Here is a 23,709-nt window from a genome sequence, read left to right as displayed (position 1 = left end):
TGCATTGCCAAGAGAGTGAAGTGAATCTGGCCAGTGATATTCGTTCTTCATCAGGTACCTGTTAAAGGAAGCCAAATCCATAGAGCCACGAGAAGCTGTCAAGAATCCTTTGTTGGAAGCTTCCCCATCGATGACTGCTGCCAGTTTTCATTCAGTGTCCATTTCTTCAGTCTCCAGATCAAGAACCCAAGGACCGGAACCTGTGCTGCTGCATCCTGAAGGTATCCATCCAGAAGCTCTTCTTTTCTGCTGAGGTATGTGTTGGCTTGGGTAATACTTACCATAAGTCTTGTGTGAATCTTGTGAGGCTGAATGCATTATTTGTGTGGTTGGGAGTTTGACTATTCCATTCTCCCAGTCCTAATGCTGGAATGCATATAGGTATTCTTCTGTACAGTCCCTGAACACTTTCAACTAACTTTAAAGTGAATACTTATTTGTCTGAAGAGATATCCTCTGGAACTCTGACTTTCCTGCAAGTGAACCCTATCCTCACCTGCCTAAAGCTGGCTCCTAGACCATGGGGGTCACTCTTCAGCCTCTGAGAAAACTCATGCTATAGACTAGAGAAGGACTTTAAAAGATAAGGCTTCTGTCTTGAAAACTATAACAGGTGTAAAAAGTATTTACTTTCTTAGTTAGTGAAATAGAATTTCAATAGAATCTGTAATAGAATTTGTTACAAAGTGTCCTGAAGTTTGTACTTACCTTTAAGTTACTAGTTGCTCCTTTAAAAGGTATATGAGTTGCTTTACTTACTTTGAGCCTCAACACAGCCTTGGCGGTATCCATGCGGTAATACCGCCAGGATACCACTAATGCAAATAGCGGTACTGCTACTCAGTCTGGCCCTATTTGCACCAGATCACACGTAGTGGTAAGGATGTAATTCCCCATTTATTTAGGAGTCTGTTAGGCAAGAATTGATGTAGTAACCCTGTGGGAGACTACACCAGCCTGGTCTTCTTGGTATTAGGTAACCCACCTATTGGTATAGGTCTGTACTATACAAGTTGGTAGTGTGACTGAGCAGCCAGACTTATCTCAAGAGGGGTACATGTGAGCTGTAGAGTTGTAGCAATGAAATCCACCAATACAAGTATCCAAATAACACTTACACTCATGGTTTTCTAGTAAAATAATTATTTATTTTTTAACGGTCAGTTTTAAATAAGCATTCTTTAAAAAGGGCAATATATGTAGTAATCAAGTACACTTCAAAATACTTTCTCAGAATGGACACACAGCAAGTAGATACTCTTTAGAGATGCTTCATACACACTACCTATACCCTGAAATGACCTCCCTAACTAGGACAGTAATGGCATTTATATATCACTTGTACACTTTGTAAATTCTGAGGTTGGTGGAAAAGTAAGGTTAAATGAAGGAAAAAGGTTGAACAGGTTCTCAAAGTATGTGAGCACTTTAACTCTTCCAATGAAGTCTAGATAAAATGCTTTTCCCAGCAATATTAGTTTAAAACCAATGCATCACCTATAAGGGACAGTAAGAATCAAAGCCAAAGGAATAGAAGAGTCTGCAGGGACCCAGAACAGTCCAAGTCAATTGGAGCAAAGTCTATGGAGCTGAGACACTTCTTAGTTCAAGGTCTTGCACAATGTTAGAGAGTTTGTTGTAGAAAAATCACTGTAGAGTCACAAGCTGTTACACTTGTAAAAGTTAGAGCTGAGACCAACTCTAGAAAAGCAGCTACTGCAAGTCTCAACTGAGAAGTGCAAGCTACAGACAATGAGGTAAGTACCCCAAAGTCAGAACAGTACCTTTGGTTAGAAGAGAAGGGGCCAGCTGGCTCCTGTCTGGTTGCAGTGATGCAGATCCTGTGTTCCTGGGCCACAGTCATGGGGATAAGAGGGAGGACATCTGGGGACTCCTGCGGCAGCAATTCGATGGTCAGTGTCAGCTACGGGCTCTTTTCGGATCAGCGACACTTCGCGGTTTCATCACTCGGTAAATAGCACTACCGTGGATCATGGACACCGGTTGGGCTTCCTTCACTCCTTGAGTCCTGCACTCTGGTGAGGTGACTCGAGCTTGGATCATCCTGCTTCTGGAGGGTCCTCTGGAGCTTCCTGCATCATTTGGCCGGTTTACAGACTTTGCACTCGACTATGGATTACTCCACCCCTGGCACTCGGTTCCTGCAGCAGCAAAGAAGTACATCCAGTTGGGGAAGGTCTTCCAGCAAAGTTCATCTCAGGGTTAGTTGGTCTCACTAACCCAAGGGAAGAAGTCATCCTTTCCGGAGCTTCTCTCGTCGAGTAGAAAAAGGAGTTTCATCACAGCAGCAGGCCTTCACCGGGCAGTTCACCGGTCCAGAAGGATACAGCAAGTACCGTTCATGGTTTCTTCATCGGGTTGTTCTTCCCAGTGGTCGACTCTGTCTTTAATCCTGCAAGGACAGCCAGCCAGCCAACCAGGACTGGGTGCATTAAGGTTTCCCTGGAGACTAAGGACAGGGGAGATTCTGGCACCTCCCTCACTTCCTGCCCTTGCAGACACACTGGAGCCAGAGGCAGGTTTCAGTACTGAAGCCCGCCAAAGGCAAAACAAACAAAGGGGTCAAACCTGGTTTGTTGCGCAGAGTAAAACCAAGAAAGACCTCACAAACAAGAAATGGTGAAAAAAGAACACAGGGCCATTTTGACAAAATGGTCACCCATCGGTGCTATACTGCAGCTGAGGATTCAGCCTGCGGTAGAAAAGCACAATGGTAGGAAAATTAAACCACTGCCACCAGCCATTTAAAGTAGTGAGGGTAACATAAAAAAATGTTACATGAGTAAGTAGGAAAAAGGGGCTACTAAGTAGCCCTGCAACACTCCACATATGATATGATATGATATGGCATTTGTAACGCGCCTATACACAAGTGTTTCAGATAAGATGGGGTGTGTTGGACCTACAAAGAGAAAAGGTAAGCAAAGTCAATTTCACTTTACTTTACTATTCTTGGGAACAGCAGTTCTCACAAGAAAAGAAATTTAAACCTCAAAAGAAATCTAAAGGATCTCTGACACTGCACTGAAGGTGATGTGTGTCACCATACAAAAAGTAGATGCCTATGGAGTTTGTCAGACTCCAAACTCAAAGGAAACACATAATCCAAATCAAATAAAAAATACATGAGGGAGTGAGAAAAAGGGCTCACTCTCTCCAGGGTAGAAATTAAAAAGTCCTAAAGTCCATCAAACGAGCTGGGGGTCTCTAAGGTTGAAGGGAATTAGCACAGTAATGAGATTTCTCCCTAACACCCCCCCCCGAGACTAAGGGACAGGAGGATCTACTCCTCACCTGGATGGATCTCATGTTGCAAGTCGGTTACATTGTTTGCTGAGAACACCAGCAACCTTTTGTAACCCTTGTTATGGAACTTTTTAACAGGTGTTTTCATTTGCAAGCTATATGACCTACAAATACTGTTAGGTACATCTCTCTTGTTTAATGTATAGGGGATCTGAGTTAACAGTCACTCAGAAGTTGTGACAACTTCTGAACCTACAATAGGCTTTTTCAAGGGGTCCTTAGAAAGAAATCCGTTAGACCTAGAGGGGCTCCCAGGATGCCTCACCACCTCTCTCACAAGAGCAGGTTGGGTCTCAGGTATCTAGGTTGGAGGGGCTGTGGTCAAGCAAGGTACATGATTCCACTTCCTCTTAGTGTCATGATGCCTACCTCCAAGGAGCCAGGTCCGACCCAGCAACCCCAGAGGCAGGCATCATTTCCCCCAGGGGAGTGCCAGCGGGCCCAAGCTGGGGCTCTTTGGACTCAGTCCTGGCGCCTTAGGCGCCAGGCTCATGTTGGACCTCTGTCCTGGCGCCTTAGGCGCCAGGCTCATAAAGCTAGACATGTGTTCAAGTGTTTTAATGTGCACTTACCTGATGCAGACCATGCTGCCACATCCAGGCCCTCTTGAGGCCTGAATAGGAACTACTTTACCTGTGGGACTACTTTTCACCCGGGTGTGGTCGGGGAAGGATACATACCTGATCGGAGGAAGGATACACACTTGGAACTTCTTCCAAAGCTATTCAAACCACACCCGATCAGCAACTCACGCTTCGCGTTGTTCTGCTCCTCGCAGCTGGACGCTCACCGTGTCAGCTCCTGCATCTGGACTTCAGCCACGCCTGTCAGCATCCTGGGTCACCTGCAAAGGGAGACAAGAGACCTACCAGCTAATCTGCACCACAGAGACATCACCGACGATCCTGAAAGGGAAGACATCATTTTTAAAAGCATTTCGTTACGATCGCTGCAGCGCTGCATTTCACTCACCTTTCCTGGGTTCCTCCATCTTCAGCAGCGATCATCCGGATACACAGCCACTTCCCAGAGCCTAGAGAAAAAGACAAGAATAAGAGGTGAGAGAAGGAAGGGAATAGGAAAAGCTCAGTTTCCTTCTAAGACTTACCTGTTGGGTCATTCCCATTTCATTTCGGGTCTTGCTGCTTCCAAGCAGGACCCCGGGCCCTATGGGGAAAAAAGACAAAGACATTAGATGAGCGAATGCAAAAACATTATCTGAGCGCTCATCTAGGACTTACCAGATCTTTACTGGAACTGCACGTTTCACTTCGGGTCGGCGCCATATCTCTGGCATTCCGAACCCTGGCCCCTATGGGGAAAAGACATCAACATCAGTGCTTTGTTGCAAGAAGTCTCCAAAGGAATCTTCATTCATCACCTGAAAAAAGACAATGAACATTATTATTTAAAGCTTGAACTTTTGAACTTGCAACAGAACTTTTACAGCGCCTTACCAGTATAATCAAGCTTACCTGAACTCCCATCCAACCTCAATCCAGTGAAGTAACTGGGTTCAACGCGCCCCTGCGTCAGAAGCAGGATGGAGAGCTCGTCCTTTCAGACCCTAAGGTGAGACTTCACGGGGAATCGTGGAAGGGTATCGTGGAGGGTTGGAAGAGAGTGGGAGGCTTGAGCATAACTCAGTCAGTAGGTAATACTCCCTTTTCACGCACAGGGGAATATTCCTGCGAGCCGGAGAAGCCAGAGTAGAGGGCCCTTCCTGTCCATCTTCAGAGTCCTGCGCTTCACCATTGAAGAAGCATCAGCACTCGAAGCCAGACCTGCGCCTCTGTGGGAATCAGGTGAGCGTTACACTTAGATCTTATTTTACCTGGCTTAGAAGTTTCCCTCCTAACACAAGAATATATACTGGGGTCTGCAGCAGAAAATCCAACAGTCTTAAGGTGTTTAGCCTTAGGCTTCATGGTTTTCCACCAGTTTTGAGAATTAATGTGTCTATCCACCTCTCCATCAGAAGCAGTGTGGGTCAAAGACTATATAATTGGAGTGGCAATTATAGAGCATGGTTGGGGCTCCCATTTCCCTAATATTCTAGTCTTGGATTTGCCTTGGTTAGAGGTTAACTTACTAACACTAGGCCTTACAGTGTGGTTCTCTGTAGAGGGTCCCAAAGGCTTAAGGTTGCCTCTCTAGCCAATTTGGTTAGTTCCTATTTCTTCCTACTGGACGGCATGGGGGTACTGGACACTACTCCTAGAGTGTTTAAGTCATTCCCCAACAGGACTCTCCCAGGAACCTCATTCTGAACACTGACAGGGATCCTTACTGTCATATGGTTATAATGAATGAGAGCTGGTAGAATTGGAACCATTTGGACAGGGCCTCCAGCAAACCTAGTGAACATGCCCCACTGGCTCTGATTCTTTCAGAGACCACTGCTGGTGTTCTGGAATTCTTTGGGGGACAATCTTCTGCCTTTGGTCTGTTCAAGTTAGGTCCAGGGGTCACTGGTGCAGAGGTTACTTTTGGCATCAGAATGTAATTTTGGTCAGTCAAGATTATCATTATTATTACTATTATTATTAGTATGGTATTTATTGAGCACATACCTAGCTTTGAGAAGAAATGGAGGGCTTTACAGAGGAATACACCAATACAGATACATAACGGAGCACTTTACAGAGGTGTACAACATTACAGATGTCTAACGGAGTGCTTTTCAGTGGTAACAACAGACCAGATATATAGCAGGGGATAGGATACAGAGGGGGACAAAGGAGGGTACAGCTGTACCGGGTGGTGGGGAGCAGAGGGGCAGGCCGCGTCTAGCGAGTCAGGTGGTATGAGAGGCGACATGATGGTCTAGGTGTTGAGTAGGAGAGACTCCTTGAAGAGGTGGGTCTTGGGTTCTTTTCTGAATTGTAGGAGTGTGGGGCAAATCTGATGCCGATGGTGAAGAGGTTCCATAATCTGAGGGCGTTTGCAGAGAAGGCTTGTTTTATGATCCTTTCCTTTTTGCAGCAGCGGATTTCAAGTCTGCATGTGTCCTGGCTTCTGATGGTGTGCTGTCTGCCGGAGATGCAGAGTTTTCCCCACAAGGTAGCTGGGTGACTTGAGGGCGACTGCCTTATAGATGATGCAGCAAGACTTGAAGGTGATTTGTACGTGCAGTGGGAGCCAGAGAAGGTCGATGAGGGCCGGGGTGATGTGGTTGTATCTGCGTAGACAATTGATGAGGCATGTGGTCGCGTGTGGGACACTTCTCAGGGGCACAAGGGATGATGACGGCAGGCCTTCAAGCAGTGCAGGGCCCCTATCCAGGTGGGATAGGACCAGCACTTGAATGGTGGACAGGTATCGGTTCCAGACAGCTTCCAGTAGAAGGCCAAACAAGGAATGATAAAGACGTTTGCAGGGTAGACCACCCCTTCAGCATCCCTTCACTGACCTTTTGCTCACTAGTTATGGGGAAACTGACTAGTCCTTCAGACTATCAGTACTGGGAGACTATGTTTCCCTTAGTCTTTTTAAATGTTATCTATTTTGGGTAACTTTTTCGTGTTGCACAATGCATCCTCCAATGCAGTGCAATGGGGTTATTTATGTATCACCCTAAATTATATACAAAGTATTTTTTTGGTTACTTTTAAATGTGGCCAAGGACAAGCTGGTGGCAGCAGTTACATTTTTACAATTTGTACTGTATTTTTAAATAGCCTTCTCACGTTTACCGTGTTTGGCTACTGTGTCTAGTGTCCTAACATGGTTGTGCCACAAGGTGTTTCACTTGTTCTTTAACCTTTTCGTTCTTTCCAGGTCAAGAAATTCCTTTTATTGTCATTCACTTGCTTTGGTTTTCACTAGCTAGTACCTACCACGTGTTTTGGGTCCCAGGAAGTGGGTTGGGACTGTCTGGTCCCAATCCACATACTGGTGCCAGTATGTCTGGTGTGCATGCACGAGTCAGACCCACAGTAGTCCCTGATTGGACCAATACGGGTGTGCATGTGAGGGGAAGATCTTTCCATTGGAGGGCTGAGTCTGATCACTCAGCTGACCTTGGGATAAGAAAAGGTGTCCTGCAGCCAATCCAGCAGATCTGAAGAGGAGCCAAGTATCCTGTGTAACTGTGAAGACCATGGAAGACCCGAGGACGATCCCTGAAGAGGTGTGGGAACCAATCCTTGCTTCAGGAGCCCTGTCTGGCTACTGATCTCAGAAGACCCTTGTTGTTGCTACAACCCTTTGGACCAGTGGGAACAACCAGTCTGGACGTCTTCTTGGTGCCCTGTGAATTGGAGTTTTGGGAAGTGACCCTGGACTATCCAGTGGGCTGACCAACTCTGGCTTGCGCTACTGCGGTAGAAGCATTGCTGTGCCATGTTTTAACACTCAGAACTTCACGGGTCTTCAGCTTGTCCCTTAAGTAGCTTTCCTGTACGAATTTGGTATCCCACCATTGACGGGTCTCGAGATAGAAGGCTGTCTTCATCCATGACATCTGTGATGCTTGCTGTCGCCGTGCATCAGTGGCAATCACTGTAACTGGCTTTCCTGCATTTAGTTGACAATCCTGAAGAGTCCTGCATCAAAGCCTACTGCATTGTTCCACGAGAAGAGGTTGCACGCAGCTCCGGTACCTGACCAGAACTCTTCTTGCACCCACAGGTCCTGGGCTTCTTCGACCGGAACCAACAGTGAGAAAATCTACCTCTGGCGACCCTGCAACGACCTACCAAGTCGGAGGATAAATCGGAGTACGGGTGGTAAGTAATAACAATACTTACCAGTACCCCAACCTTCACTCTTTGATTTCTTTTACAATCTATTGGCTTTGGGCATACTTGTTCCAAAAGCCCTCCAAAAGCTAGAAAAGCATTGTACTTACTTGTAAAATCCTTGGACAACCTTTTGGACCCATCTTCACATCCTGAGGAACCACCCCTCTCTTTTTTCCAACTCCTAAAACTCTTTGGAAACTTTGTGAACTTTCGGTACAAGGCCCCAATCAATTTAGGATTGGACTTTATAAGATAGGGTTGTAATTCCTGTGGACTGTCAGTGCTATAACTAATTACGTACCTTCCCCTTTCAGGTATTGTCAGGATGAATTGATTATTCTGCACTGACTAACTGTTATTGTATATATGTTTCATATTATTTAGTATTGTGTGATATTTTTAACTGTTCTAAGTCACTTTCCCAGTGTGTTTCTGGGCCTCTAATAAATATAATATTTTTATAAATTACTGTCTATGTATAATCCTGGATTACTTCACTGTTTGGACTGACTGTGGACCCTTCACCCCACTCAGCTCTCCTGAGATTTAGCCTTGGACACTCTTTATGGTACCTTGATTGGTTTGGCTAAACTCCCAGATGGTTCTCCCTGTTCACTAAAACTAGGGTGGCTCCTAAACTCTGTCCCCCAGGCCAGAGTTTGGAAATCCACTCTAACAATGGTACCCAATAGAAAGTAAGAAATCAAGACTTGTTTGGCCTTAAAGAAGTAGGCAATTCCTTACAAATGATTGCTGAAATAATAGTCTTATTGAAATGTCTTGTTTGTTTAGTTATGAGAACCACCTACCGTAAACTTGTAAACTAAATTCCTTGACTGCATCCCCCACCAGGTTGGAGGCTGTGCAAGTGTATGTTGCAGCGTCTGACTTTTCAGCAATGGAAATGTGCAGTTGCCGACCTCCAGACAGTACTCTGACTCTTCCAGTGGGGTCTGTAATCAGCAGGGAGCCTGAGAAGGAAGGGCAAAAGGAAATCCGTTAGTACAACGATTAACCATCCCAAATACAATATTGATTGTTAGTTTTAAAGTTTGACAATATTACTTTATCTCTCCATTAGTAGGTGTATGGTCCTCACAAACATATGGCTGCTGTACTGACACTGACATGGATTGCAAAATGTTGACTTTTGCTGTCTACTTTGTACATCGATAATGATCCCTCAGTTTAAGCATCTGAGGATGGGATTAAACCAAAGGCATCCCTTAGTGTTAAAATGGATTTGAATCCACCTTGGTAAACAGGAAAGACACAGATGCCTAGCTAAACCCTACCAGGGAAGAGTAGTGAGGCTTAGATTTAGGAGGGGTGTGAGAGTAGTCTAGGGCTACAATGAGACAACATACACCACTCCAATAATTCCAGTTAGACAGAAGAGTGTAAACATATGCACTTACTTATCTGGCCTTTACGCTACACTCTAAGCATTTGTAAACTTCAGGTAAGCATTGCCACAAAATTACTGTCATATACATATATACACTCAGCACTGGGGGTCCATTAATAGAATACTGACACTTTGGGCCTCATTCCGAGTATGGAGGTAGTCATGGCGCTATTTGCGCCATGACTACCTCCCATACCGGTACCGTGTCCGGTTTGGTGAGATGGGGACTTACCGGTCCAGTCTGACCTTGACGGGACTGGTAAGTCCCCATTCACCAAACCATTCCCCATTCCCATTTGAGCCCCCATCGTGCTCAATGGGAAGGGAGAAGTAGCTATTGGCTCTGATTTCCCTTAGCGGGTCCCTTCCTTAACACCTGGTAAAACCAGGCGTTAAGGAAGGAACCCGCTAAGGGAACTCGTAGTAGGGCGCAAAGGGATTACCGGCACCAATGTCCTTAACAGAGCCTGGTATCCCTTTGCGCCCACCTCGGAATGAGGCCCTTTATCTTAGAAAACAGTTGTGCAATAGTCAGCGTAGTTAGAAGCAACACTGTAAATCACTCTGTGTGATAAAGCAAGAGAGAATCAACACAGTCTGCAGGTAAGTGTTCCAAAGTTAGGTAAAGTTCATTAAGGTTTCTCCCCCATTCCCAAAACTCTACGGAAGTCCCAGGGGGGATCCTTGACCTGCCCACCCTCAATCCTAGTCGGGTAAGGGAGAGATAGGGTGAGGACTTTATGCCCATGCAACCCTATGGCGCGGGAATGAATAGGTATGTTAACTCATCCCCCTAGCTCCAATTTCTCCAGGGACGACTTCAGGGGTACCTAGATCCAGTGTCCGGGTGAGGGAGGTCCACAGGTTGTGGGTGCAGAGGTCACTTTCGGCATCAGTATTGAGTCCAGGTGGTATGTATTTCAGGCTCCAGTGATACGGTTCTGAATACTGGTTAGTTGGACACCCTTGACACGATAGGATGCAGAACTCCACAGAACACACAACCTCAGGAGACCTCCAGGAAACAAAGAAAACAGGATTCGGCAGGAGTCACCACAGTCTGGTGGCAGCAGACAATCTTCGTATGATCAACAAATGGGCAAGCCATTCACAGCTACTCTTTGGTGTGGATAGCTGAATTAGCATGAGCAGACATTTTGTTACATAAGTTGAAGATCCACAAAGTTCCAAGGATGCAATCTGAACTGCAACATCTGCAGTGAGGTGGCCGAGGAGAGAACTGGTCAGTTCACTGGGTGGTCCAGGGACATTTCCGAAGGCTCAGCAAACAGGTCCTCGAGCAAAGGCCGGCACAGATTGCTACCACCAGTCCAGCAGTCGAAGCACCCATGAGGGACTTCTTGACATCAGGATAGAGGAGCAGGGCTTCACTGGGACGTGGCTGGAAGCAAGTCTGGTAAGCTGTAATGGTCATCCTCTTGTCTTCAGCGGGCTGCATTTCTCCGTAGGGGTCTTGGCTTCAACGATGATCTATTGAACAGCTGCAAGAGTCGATCTTTTATGCAGGATTTGGTCTGGAGTTGCCCCCAAGCCCGCCAATGGTAAAAATCTGCACCATTCAAACTAGGCCTGAAAAAGTCCAAGGCACAAAATGGACCAAGGACAGGCAAAAATCTGATGGTTCTGCCATTTTAAAGTATATGGCACTTTAAATGCAAAAGTGGGCGAGTAAAAAACAAACAGTCGAAAATATTCACTGCCACCAGCCCATCCAGCCCATCCTGGACACAATGTGTCTGTAACACCAAAGTTACAAAAGAAAAAGTTATAGGGACACAAAGTGTCCCAACCACAATTCACAGTATGGTGATGTGTTCAGTTTAAAAATAACAAGAATTCCACAAAGTGAGACAGGTTCTGATCAGGCTCGCAGGTTGACGATGCTGGGGATTGCAGGTGATGTCGGGTCAGCAGTGCTGGAACCATCTGTGACCTCGGTTGCAGAGAAGGGGAGATTCGTCTTTGGTGGCGAGCTGGTTCAACTGGCTCTACACAGCGTCTGGATAATGCAGCGGCGTTGGCTTGGAGTGCAAAGAAGCTGGTGACCAGAAAGTCTTGGTGGCTCTCTGATATGACGAGGCATTCAAGTATCAAAGTTGGGGAGTATTCCGACAGAGTTCAAGATTAATCCAAAAAAGAGAAAATGTCCTCTCTTTTTTAAACGCACAATGTCACAGGGGATTGATCCAAATCAAGCCTAATGTAAGGAGTCCAATCCAGGCTGTTGTAACAAGTGTCCCTTGCCTTTTGACATCACAACCAGAGTGCCTGCCTCCAGGAAATAGGTGAGGCATGAACATGTGAGAGCCCTAACAGAAACCAAGATGGGGGAACCCTTCCCTCAGCCCACCTCTCCCTCATGGCTACTCTAACTCTGCCTCCTTCCCATTTATGAGCACTTCAAAGAGACTCCAGTGGTCAGCACCTTGGTGTGAGAGTGACATTGTTATGTCAGTGCTGCCTTTGAAGCCCCAGTTCCCAGGAGGGAAGGTTCCTGTGCACTGGGAGGAATGTGTTGGCCTTCCTCTGAGGGATCAAAGAGGCAGCATCCTGGCAACTGTTCCACATGGCACCTGTGGAAACAGTCATATCAGACACCAATACACATCAGTCCTGTCATAGATGGACCCTGCTCACAGAGCTTATACTACTGTGATACCAAATTGTTGTAGCAGTTTAATCTAGTTTAATGTGCCTTTAGCACTCACTATTCCGACCAGGCATGGCATAAACTTAAAGATTTATAAGCCATCAGATGGACTAAGTAAGGCATGCTGGTAATACATTTATAAACAGGTGCCGAAGATTAAAAAGCCAGCTCTTCCAGCAGGAACTCTGTTCCAGCAGCTGCCACAATTGCCCATGTCACTTTTCAACTTGCAATGTACAACTGCAGGGCTGGGCCAGAGTGTGTCTGTAGGCTATATCAGCAAAGGCACATGTATACACTATTATTGCGGCCTGGAGCATTTGATCAGCACACCTCCCTTGCAGAAACAAAATCCACTGCATCATTTTACGTTAATGAAAATCAAAAATGCTAGGGCTTTCAAACCCCGTAGATGGCAATGCAATCCATCACATGTCCTGCCTTTGTCCCCATTGTTGGATCATTCCTTCCTGGCTGTTCTCTGTTACCCCGAGCTGGTCAGGAATATTAGTTTGGTTTTCTCTGCTCCTGTTGTCTTCTTCGAGGCTGTTAAATCTTCGTTTGTGGATAACTCTCCAATCTTCCCTTCTTGTTGGTCCTTTACTTTATCTTTATCCTTGTTGGTTCATGGGTTTGTGTCCCAACCATGGCAAACTAGACCTACACCTTCACTCAAACTCACCTGTGTACTCGCTGTTCCTGGTCATATTTTTCTGCAAACTGCATGGTGAGTACTTGCCCCTGGGTTCAGTCCCTGTAGCTGGTTTCATCTGCAGGGGCCCCCCAGGTCCAGCAATAGAGGGTGTATGAGGTGCTCTCTATAGTTGATCTCTATTGGCTGCAGTGGGCTTTGTGTCCCCTCTGGAACCAACTCTTCCTGGCATGTTTCCCATTCTGCTGCACATGTGGAGTAAAAGACTTTTAACCGACTTTTCCCTGAAAACGCAGCAAACCTATGGGATTCGGCCCCATTGTTTTGAATGGGAAAACTTTTGGAAAGTTTTTAAACTCCTGCAAAGTGGCTTGCAAAGGTATTTACCAGATTTATGTTTCCCTGCTCGCTCGTAGGGGCCTGGTGTTTTTAGAACAAAGTCTGTTATTGTACAATGTAAATGTGATTTATTGTAGATTTTAATATAACAAATTACTGCAGTTAATTCTATAATTGAAAGTAAGTGTTACAGACTAGTGGTCACACTGTGCCTTCTAACAGTGAACACAGATCTATTCATGCCACAGGCCTGTAATTCTAATCTAACTTAATGTCTATTGGCTCTTTGGCTATCTTTCCCATATTTTTCTAATCCCTTCATTCTGTTCCTTGTGTTTACAGACCTAGTTCCTACCTGTTACGTTAGACTTCTCTCTTGTGTGTCCTTGAGTGAAGTGGATTCAATGCCTTAGCCTGTCGATGGGTTTTCCTTATATGCTTGCTTTGCTGGTGTAGTCCTAAGTACTTACTTGACAGTGTTTTAAATGTGCATATATATATATATATATATATATATACAGTACATAATGTGTTGTGTATTTTGATCTGTTCCAAGTATGGAACTATTTGTACTTTGATACCAGCACATACCCTCCTAAAAGTGAAGCCTGACTGTTTTACTATGTTATCCATTGAGAGGATTCTGGTATAAATTGGTGGACACCCTGTTCTTCCAGTCAGAATAGATCTCTTCACACCCCAGTTACTTACACATTATAACAACACACACAAATGGGAAAGATGACAATCTAGGAAGGAATGACAGAATGTTGACATTGGTGCCTTTTCAAGAGATTTTTAAAGGCTGGTTTTAGACCACTGAGCCTTCTTCATTAGTCCAGATAATACAGTCTTCAATATAACCTTTAGACCTAGGCTGTGTGAGAGCATCGTTCTAATCTGCTCACCATTCTTTTTCCAGGCTAGGTCTGGTGGGGGAATACCACTAGATTCACAGATGAGACTAACAAGGCTGCCTTCAATGGCTGTTAGTCGGGAAAGTGTCTCCGAGCCTCGGATGCTTGGTGGAACTGCAAAAAGGAACACAAAGTGTTAAAGAGAAGAATGCATTAAAGTTACATACGTGCATCAGTGGTTTCATATTCCTAACATGCATTGGTTACAGATGGAGCATCTTTGACAAAATAATGCTGCGTTTTTCAATAAAAGGCTATACGTAACCAGATGTTGATGACAGCATAGGTGTTTAGAGAGACTACATTTTGCCAATTTGGTGAGCCCCCCAAACCTGTTGCTTTGTTTCTGTGATGCCATGATAATTTGCCCTACTTTGTTCTATCTAGGTCTCACTGGAGAGCCAATTATTTACTGTTTCTGCCACTCTCTGTACCTCTATGTCTACAAGGTGGGTGATACTGCAAAGGTGAAATGTTATCTCCACCGATGTAAAGACTGGAGGGGGTATCTGTACTTCTGGCCCCTATACAGTTGGAATAGAGGTACAGAGCACCCTAGCAAAGGTTCTCTAATGGTAGCAATAGACAAGCAACTAAGGCTAAGACTAAAGGGAGGTGATGCAGGAAGGTTCTTAGGTACAGTGAATCCCCAAGTCCCCACAAAGGAATGTCTACACACTGTGTTATGTGCTAACACAGTAATTCTATATAAAATAAGGTTCATGAGAATATATACAGCAATAAATAACACACGTTGTACTTGGGCAAGGCTATCCTAATAATGGCAAATATTTACACCTCTATGTGGTACCTCAATATACTTAGATTCTGGTAAAATGCACCAACTGCTGACAGTTACGAAAAAGCATAAGAATTACTAACTATGTGTAACTTCATAGATATTACTGTAGAAAGGCAGGTTAGATTAGGAACATTGACAGAATGCTTTGTTTATAAGAGATGATGCAATACTTTCTGAGGATCCTCTCATCTTGGCAACCTGTAAGGAAAGGTTAAGATGTACCTTAATTTGTATATTACAAATTACAGCCAGTCCAAATATATTCAATAATAGTCTGATTCTCTTTCTACAGATCCCCATACCCCAAAGCACCTGGGAAGCCACAGGAGAACAGGATCAAAGATGAATCTGGGACCACTGGAGGAATCCTGAGAATGAAAGATGCTCTTCTTCATCAAAGTACCTTGGGTGCCTTGGATGGAAAGTGGTGGAGTTTTTTGGCTTTACTCAAAGAGACCCCTCGAGGATGGACCCCCCCTTGGAAGAAGCAGTCGCTGGGATGTCGTGTTGAGAAGAACAAGGGAACCAAGCAGTGTCAGAAAGGCAGCACTTTTGGTCTTCGCAGTGGTCTCTGTTGGCGGGTCGTTACTGTGGATGTCCCATGAAGGTGGAACTTGATGTGGTCCTCGACAAGCCTTGGCTGGAGAAGATAAGACCATTGGTGGCCTTGGATGACTTTCAGTAGTGATGGGTGCAGTGGCAAAATTAGGGATTTTGCGGTTTACTGACCTTCGATTCTTCGGTGCTGCAGCCACACCATGGACCTCAGAATGGCTTCTGGTGAACTGGACATGACCACTGGTCTGGACTGTGGACCCTCACCAAGTCTGGATACTCGGGACGTCTTGTTTGGATTTTGGTGTCAGGAAACCAATGACCCTAGACCTTCTCCGGCATGGACAAGTGGACAGATGAGGATCCTTCAATGATTTGAAACTTTCGCAGCTCCAGATGTAAAGCAGCACTATGCCAGTGTACCCCCCCTTCTAGGTGATACTCAGCAACTTGGCTTCAAGTGGTGACAAACACTCCTCCGGACCATGGGCGACACAGATAAACTTCTTGGCTTCAAGATGTTCAGGCACTCCTCTTCTGGACCCACAGAGATCCCTTTTACGGACGGCAGGCAAACAGGACTGGCTTCCAGGAACGATCGGGTGAACAGCAGCAGTTGCACAATGTTCCCACTTAGCTATGGGAAGAGGTCACCTCTCCAGGTCTTTTTTGTTCAGTCCTTTGTAAAGGAGCAGCAGGGGCACTCTCAGTAGCTACCCTGATTACCAGCAAGAGGGTACTTGGGCCCCAACAAAATCCCAGCTGCAAGAATGGAAGACTCAACCATAGGGCAAAGCTCACTGTCTTTATTATCAAACAAAAGGACAGGGATCATACTAGAACAGCACGTCATTTCCAGAGCTTTCATCCTCCAAACATGTGTGTCACCGTTTTCACAATAAACAATGTCACAAGAACAAGTTCCATCCCCCAAAACCTATCAGGGAAGGGGATTGGTCAGTTTAGGATAACTATATATTGTCTCGAGAGGATAGCTCATTGGCAACGTGCTCGCCTTGGAAGCAAGACGAGACAGAGCAACACAGGTTCGATCCCCGGGTCTGCGCTTAGACACCTCTGGGTATTAAGCGTGCTATAAATAACCTATCATATCATATGTAATACATAGGGGTTAGTTTGGTTATTGAAAGCCATATCCTGTGGCTTCTCCTAGGACCATCTCTAGATGTGACAAATACAAAGTTGCAGGTTTACAAGGAAATTATTGTCCCCTGCAACATAGTGTGCCTTAACATGAAAGGAAGCTAAGGATTGAACAGAACATGCCTTCCAAGCCTTGGGACCTTGGATAGCTACCAGGCTGAGTGAACGTTTTCAAGGCAATCGGAACGATCATGAAGGTGCTGTATGTTCTGATCATGTTTCCATCTCTGATCGCCGATGCCCTGAGAGAGTACATCCAGTTTTGAACCTGTGTAGTAATTGTATCTTTCCAACTCTGGTTCTATGGGAACAGCTTTCCTCCATCTACCTCGAGTGCATAGGCATTGTCCTGTTCTTCTATGTCACATGTGTAGGGACCACGAAATGGAGATCTCCTGCTTGTAATTATGAGGATTTTAAGCTATATTTCGTGCAGATGTCTTATCGCCTTGGTAAACTGGAAACTTTCCGTCTCTGCTCATCCTTGACTAAGATGTGCACCGTGTCTGTGCTGAAAGCTCTGTCTGTCTGCCTTTAGCTGCATCAGGCTTGCAGCTAATCCATGTATTCGAAGTCTGTCTTACCCTCCCCATTCACTTCAGTGCCCCTATGGCTTCCATATTTGTTCTCTTGGCTTTCCGTGTTAGTCGCAGTTAAGCATGTGCAAGCTGGATATACGATTCTTGGCATCTTGCTGTTTCTGCTTAGCAAAGAACATGTGCATGAGTCATAAGCATTGATTTTGTGTCTAGCAGTAAAACACTAATTAGTGTTCGTATAGCTTTGCCTATATGCTTCATGTCTACGTGCACCTATGTCATGATGTCAGTGATGACATCATCAGCCTTTCGAGGTTAAAGTCAGTCAACTTGTTCGATCAATGACAACTCTATCTCCTCCACATCATCAGTCGGGTGTGGTTTGAATGGCTGTCTGAGCGATTAACATCTCTCATATCTGCGATACATCGACTATTGTGATGAAGGGCCTAGGAATGATGTACATCTATCATTTTTCTGCATTCGGGCTGCGAATCGGATGGGGGTCACGAGGGCCACACTTGGACCTCCGTCTTCAATCCCCCCTCTAGTCAACGAGTCGATCACACTTCCCAGACGACTCTCTCTATTCACATACAGTTAAGGGAGCCATACCTTTGTTATTCCTCTGAGATGTCTATGGTACTTTGCATGGTAATACAGACTCCAGTTCAAATAACTTCAATCTCCACTAGGGTTGCACCATACTCATTTCCCCCAATAGTCACGTGTGTTGAAGGGAAACTCGCACACTGTTCCTGACAGGAACTAAGGACACTATGTCAGCTGTGATTTCAGCACATTATGTGTCTTTTTTTTTCGTCCTCTTCTGTCTGTAAGTTAAGTAATACTTTCATCCCTATAGCCTTTTCAGTGTTCTTCCTGCATTGTGATATTGCTACTCTGATGACACAGAAGGCAAATAACACTAGTATAAATGCTGCTATCAGTACTTTCATTCTGTTGGTCATCCATGATGGTATCCAGGAAAAGATATATGACAACCTGTCATCCTTTCCGACAGCATTTCGTCTCTGACTCCATTTTATCGTGTTGAGTAACAGCTTCTGTCAGGGTCCCATTCTCTGCATCGTGCGCAGGTGTGAATGTACAGCAAGAAGGCCGATCTTGGCACAAACACCTCCTTCCATAGCTGGAGAAGGTCTACAGCGCATAGGTTCTGTAAGGCCATCAACCTGACAGCTCTCAACTCTTCTTTGATGGCATTGAACCCTTTAACGGTTGAGTTTATCATCTGTATCAGCTCCCATTAGCTTCCATCGCATGATCTGGAGCCATTTGGCATTCACATTCGCTTGAATTGCTAGAACAATGGACGCAAAGAACATCTCAGTCCTGCTGATCAGCCTATGTTCTGGTGGTTTTGCATCCAGTGAATCTTCCATTTTTGATGAAGCATAGTTCTCTCTCTTCACTCGTCAGCTCTACAGATCTCTTCTTCCTTTGATGAGCATCCATCTTAGGGAATCCATCTACTTGTATGTCTTTTCGGGGAACTACTAATTCTGGTGTGTTTAGCTGTATGAGAGAACATATCCCTCCACAGTTAGATGGTAATTGCATGTATGTCTTTGATCTGCAGGCCCAGTAGTGGTCAATTAGTACTGTAGTACTGACCCTCATGACAGTTATCTTCGATATCTTCATGCATGCTTTATCCTGTCCAACCTTCAGTGGACCATCCTTCTGGAAAAAAAATGAAGCACTCTCGAGTGGTAGAACTGGCATAGAACCTGCTTCATTCTCTACCGATGTGAGCAACTTTTCACTTGCTTCCCATTCTATGAAGCAGTTGTCGTTTTCCTTTTGTACTATTTCTACCAGGACTGTTAGGAGGTTGTGTGCCAACCATTCCTTCTCTTGCACCCTTCTGCTGTGTAGATTTGTCCATATACTAATCGCTGTGATCTTTCCCAGCATCCTGGCATTCCTCCTATTTCCTTTTGTCCTGTCTTGGGGCATTGCATTTCCTTTTGTATCACTATCTTTTCTTCCCCATGTTCTGTGGGCCATTAGTGACATACTCTATTGTCTTGTCAGTGATCCAGCTGTCATCTATCATGTCTTGAGTATTGATATAACTGTCTTCATACGGGAACGTCTTCTGCGACATCCATCTTAATGTAGCCCATCTCCCTTGAAATTGGCCTCTGGTGGAGCAGAGTGACAGATGCATGAGGCATTGTGCTCTGGTGGTTGGAATTTCAGTTGCTACGAATGGATGTACTCATGACATAGAGGATGAGAGAGCATACATAACAGTTCTCCTTCATAGTTTCTTTCCACACCTTGTTCATGTGTTTGTACCACATATTGTTGGTGATATGGGCCGAAACAGTTAGATATGAATTTACCTGTTCGAAGTCTGCATGCAAACTGCGTTTAAGTCTTTTTACTTCTTTGGCAGCATTGGTCATCTGCCCAGATATGGCTTCCGTAAAAGCATAGATGGGGGTTGTGTTAGTAGGGGTCAAAGCATGAGCATGCGAAAATAGAATCTTTTGTAATGCAAAGAGGGCAAAGAAGTAGAGACAACAGAAGGCACAACACATCAGTACAGCAGTTCAAATTACAGTTCCCATTTTCTTAGTACTGACTGTCCTCTTTGTTGTTCTGAAAATCTGTGAGTGTCACCTGAAAAGCTTTAAGAGTGTGCAATTATTGTTTTAGTGTACTAGGTTAAGCTCTTTGTATAAAATATTGGGAGAGTGCTGCATAAAACAACCACTCTCACACCAAACAGACCCTAGCAATCCTTAGTAAAATTATGATGGAGTCAGACGTGGATAAGTTTGTGACACGTAAAGGAGAAAAGCATGAAAAACAATCTCGGCGTGATCACCCGTTCAGTCTCAGGTTCAATTACAATTCTAATAAAGTACTCCTCAAAGGTTGTGTGCAGGTACAGAATCATGTATTTGAACAGTCCTTTTACTTTCATGATGAATACCTAGTGTGAGAAAAGATAGTGTGCCTAGTATTATTCTCTGTTTTGTCCTTCCCTAACTCTAGTCATCGCCTGAGTCACTCTTTGCTGTGATGCTTCTCCTTTGTCTTGCTCGTCTCTTTGCATCAAATCGTCTTTGTTCTGGCGGGTGAAAGTCTCACCTTGGCAGGGCTTGATGTCTCCAATGTAATTCCAAGTTTTTTTCCCACTCAGCTTAACAGCGCGATCATTGGCCTGCCCTACAAGCTAGGGTCAGGCTCGGACTGGCCTATAGGGCAGTAGGCCCATGGCCAAACCAAAAATGCAAAATGCTGGTGTGGGCCAGTGTTTGCCAGTTTGATGAGTTACTTCACTATGCAGCTAATAGTTTTGACCAGTTTTGCTGAATAAATATTCTTTAAAATCCACAATTTGCATTACATTGTATCAACAATCTCTCCCTTGGGTACTATTCAAAGAGTGTCACAAAAGGAATGAATAGCCATTTGTACCTGTGGGCCACTTTTTTTATTGGTGCTGAGACAATGTTATGTCCCAGTTTAACCCTGGCTAGGGTCCCTCAAAACTTGGCTTGAACCAAGGCCTGACAAAATTTCCCCTGGATAAAGTAGTGGTTGTTTCAAAAGTTCATTTCTGGTGTGTTGTCTTCATCAACCTTCTTTGACCTCTCCAGCTGGGATTGAAGCTGTTGAGAGATAAAAGAGGCAATAGCCATCATCGAAGCAAGGTAATCATGCTTTTAATCTCCTAAAACAACAGCAGAACTGTTGGCCTCTGTCAGCGCTCTAGTGCTCTAGTGGTTGGAGCAAGAGGAAGTTGCACACGTAGTCCTGTCGTAGTCAGTCCACGTAGTCCTGTCAGTACCTCATAAGGGGTTAAGTGGTGGTCGGAGCCAGGCTGGTTGCGCAATGCGAACAAAGCTAGGGGCAGACAATGAAGCCATCACTTTTTCAGCGTGCCTCCATTATCTGAGTGGCAGGTAGCAAACTATATCCTTCGTTCAATATCATATTGCGCATGCGTATACATGTGTTCGATGGAGTATCAAACTCATTTATTTCTGCGAAATATGCTTTGCACTTCTGTGTCTGCGGCTTCGTTCCCATGGGAGACTCGGTCCTCCCCCTTCATGTGTGCTTGGCACTTCACAACCGCTATGGCTGATGGGAGTTGTAGCGCGTCTATAAGTCTGTCCAATAGGGGCGCATGCTGCACTAGTTTGCCCTCAGCACATCGGAAGCACCTCCTCTACCATCTTGACAGTCCAGCATGTAGTGTAGAAGTCACATAGGATGAATCGGAATACACTGCAAACTCCTTGTCTTCACGCACTTCTAATGCCATTATGAGAGCCACTAATTCTGCCGCTTGTGCTGAAAAATGTGAAGGCAATCTCGTGCTAGCTACTACTTTGGCTGTCCCATCTGATTTCAGTTTCACCACTGCTGTCCCAGTATGCCTTTCTCCCGTCGTCTGGTCTATAGTTGATGACCCATCAATAAAGAGCATTTCTCCCCCCTCAACGGCATTCTCCTCCACTTCCATATACGTAGTACAGTCCTGCACATCCTTCCTAACACTTTGTATTTCCGTTGGTTTGATGGATCAGTATTGGAGGAGCCAAGGTACTCATCAGCATGCCTCTTAAGATAAGTGCAGAGGCGGGGCTTCGAGCAGGTCTGGGGCAGGTGTGAGGTAAATAGAGGCAGACACCGGCAGAGGGGGAAAGATATAAAAAGCTTGAGATGTGGTCTTTACCAGCAATCAGTGATAATTAAGACTGCAACACTTGCTTTACAGTTTCCAACTGGACAAGATAAGCATTTTGCAGAACTCAGCAGTCTCTATGCAAAGAGGTGCTGGGTGCCGCAAGCAAACTACTCTTAAAATGTGCCCTCTGGGCATTTTTCCAGTGTGAATCAGCATACCTTAAAGAGTGGGCCATATAATCTCAGTGGAACAATAAGTAACACAGCATAGGACACGGCCAGATTATTTCAGAACATAGTTCAATGTGTCCCCTTAACTGGTGAGCTTTTACCAAGTCTATGCAATAATCGTCCTTATAACTTAAGGGGAGGTTGCTAAGGTCCAGTAGAATAGCATTTCTACGGCCTCCTGGAGGTGCACAGCCATTAGTCTGTGACCTTAAAAAAGACCTCTTCTTATACAGAATATATCTTGCTTGCAGGGGTTGTAGATGAGACTTTTAGCTAAATTGTAAGCATCTCATGACCCTCAGAGGATGACAGTAGGAATTGACCATGCTCGGATCTGAAATTGTGACCGGCAGGTTATGCAAAGGACCCTACAGTGAGAGTGCAAGCCACTGAACTCTTTTGCACATACAATCTCTAATTTCTGTTTTCTAACTATGACACCTTCTTGTCCAGAACCTCCAACCCCAGCTAACAACACAACTTCTTGAACCTAGCCACAGCCTGATGTTAAAAAGCTAATTTTTTCAAGATAGCAAACAACACCCATTATTTTGATGCCAATATAAGGCAAAGCAATATATATTACCACATTACAGCAGTGCTTACCCCAAACATTGACATTGTAATTCTTCTCCGTTTTTCCAGCGATATTGGTGGCCTCACAGGTATAGCGACCTGTGTCTTGAACTTGAGCCCCGTCTATCTGAGGAGGATAAAACAATTCAATAATTATCAGTCACACATCCTCAATACCAAGCATGGTCTTCCCACCTTATATTTATAAAAGTGAACAGTTGTGGGTGGCTGGGTTTGTGACAAAGTGTTGTACCTTATACAATTCCACACCGTTTCACCAATCTGCACCAAATTTTGCATATTTACCTGTTAAGACCCTCTGGACAATACTAGCTACATGACATTTGGACATTCCACCTCATTCCCCGGATTTCATCATAAGTCAACATTTGTTTGTGGGTTTGTGGCTTGGCAAAGCATTGTTCCTTATACAATTCCACACTGTTTCACCAATCTGCACCAAATTCTGTTTAGTTACCTGTTAGGACCCTCCTGACATTACTGGCTACATGACATTTGGACACCCCACCCCTTTTGCCGGATTTCAGAGAAACTCTGAATTCGTTTGTTGGTTTGTGGATTGGTGAAGGGTTGTTCCTTATACAATTCCACTGTTTCACCAATCTGCACCAAATCTTGCATAGTTACCTTTTAGGACCCACTGGACATTTCGGGCTACATGAAATGTGTACACCCCAACCCTTTCCCTGGATTTCAGTACAAGTAAAAATGTGTTTGTGGGTTTGTGGCTTGGCAAAGCGTTGTTCCTTATAAAATTCCACACAACAATCTGCAGCAAATGTTGTATAGTTGTCTATTAGGACCCTCCACGCATGACTGGTTAAATAACATTTGGACACCCCACCCCTTTCCCCATATTTCAGCACCATCACACACGAGACGGTTGCATAAAACCGCAGAAACATCAATGTGGTCAGAGAAGAACTGGCCCTCAACCCTAAAATGCATGGTTTCTGGGACATTTGCACCCCAATTTATTTATTTATTGTGTGCTTTGGTTACACAACCGAACCTTTCACACAAGCCTCATGTCAAGTTTAAAAACAATTATTTTTCATTACATTACAATTTCATTTAACAATTTC

At 44.8% G+C, this 23,709-nt stretch overlaps 1 protein-coding gene across 2 annotated transcripts in view; it reads right to left on the bottom strand.

Moving 5' to 3' along the window:
• The window catches only part of HMCN1 (hemicentin 1), a 1,785,366-nt gene that overhangs the window by 924,841 nt on the left and 836,816 nt on the right, over positions 1-23,709 (bottom strand). For both annotated transcript variants that reach the window (XM_069641364.1, XM_069641365.1), the window contains exons 42-44: positions 22,634-22,730; positions 14,051-14,173; positions 8,882-9,043 (exon numbers count right to left, since the gene is read on the bottom strand). In XM_069641364.1, the coding sequence (XP_069497465.1) occupies positions 8,882-9,043; positions 14,051-14,173; positions 22,634-22,730 (382 nt within the window). The remainder of the gene's footprint in view (positions 1-8,881; positions 9,044-14,050; positions 14,174-22,633; positions 22,731-23,709) is intronic.

This window comes from Ambystoma mexicanum, chromosome 1q, assembly GCF_040938575.1.
Source record: "Ambystoma mexicanum isolate Mex_15411 chromosome 1q, UKY_AmexF1_1, whole genome shotgun sequence".
In the NCBI taxonomy this organism is placed as follows: domain Eukaryota; kingdom Metazoa; phylum Chordata; class Amphibia; order Caudata; family Ambystomatidae; genus Ambystoma; species Ambystoma mexicanum.
Note: the sequence above shows the minus strand (reverse complement) of the source record. Positions and strands in the feature narration are given on the sequence as shown.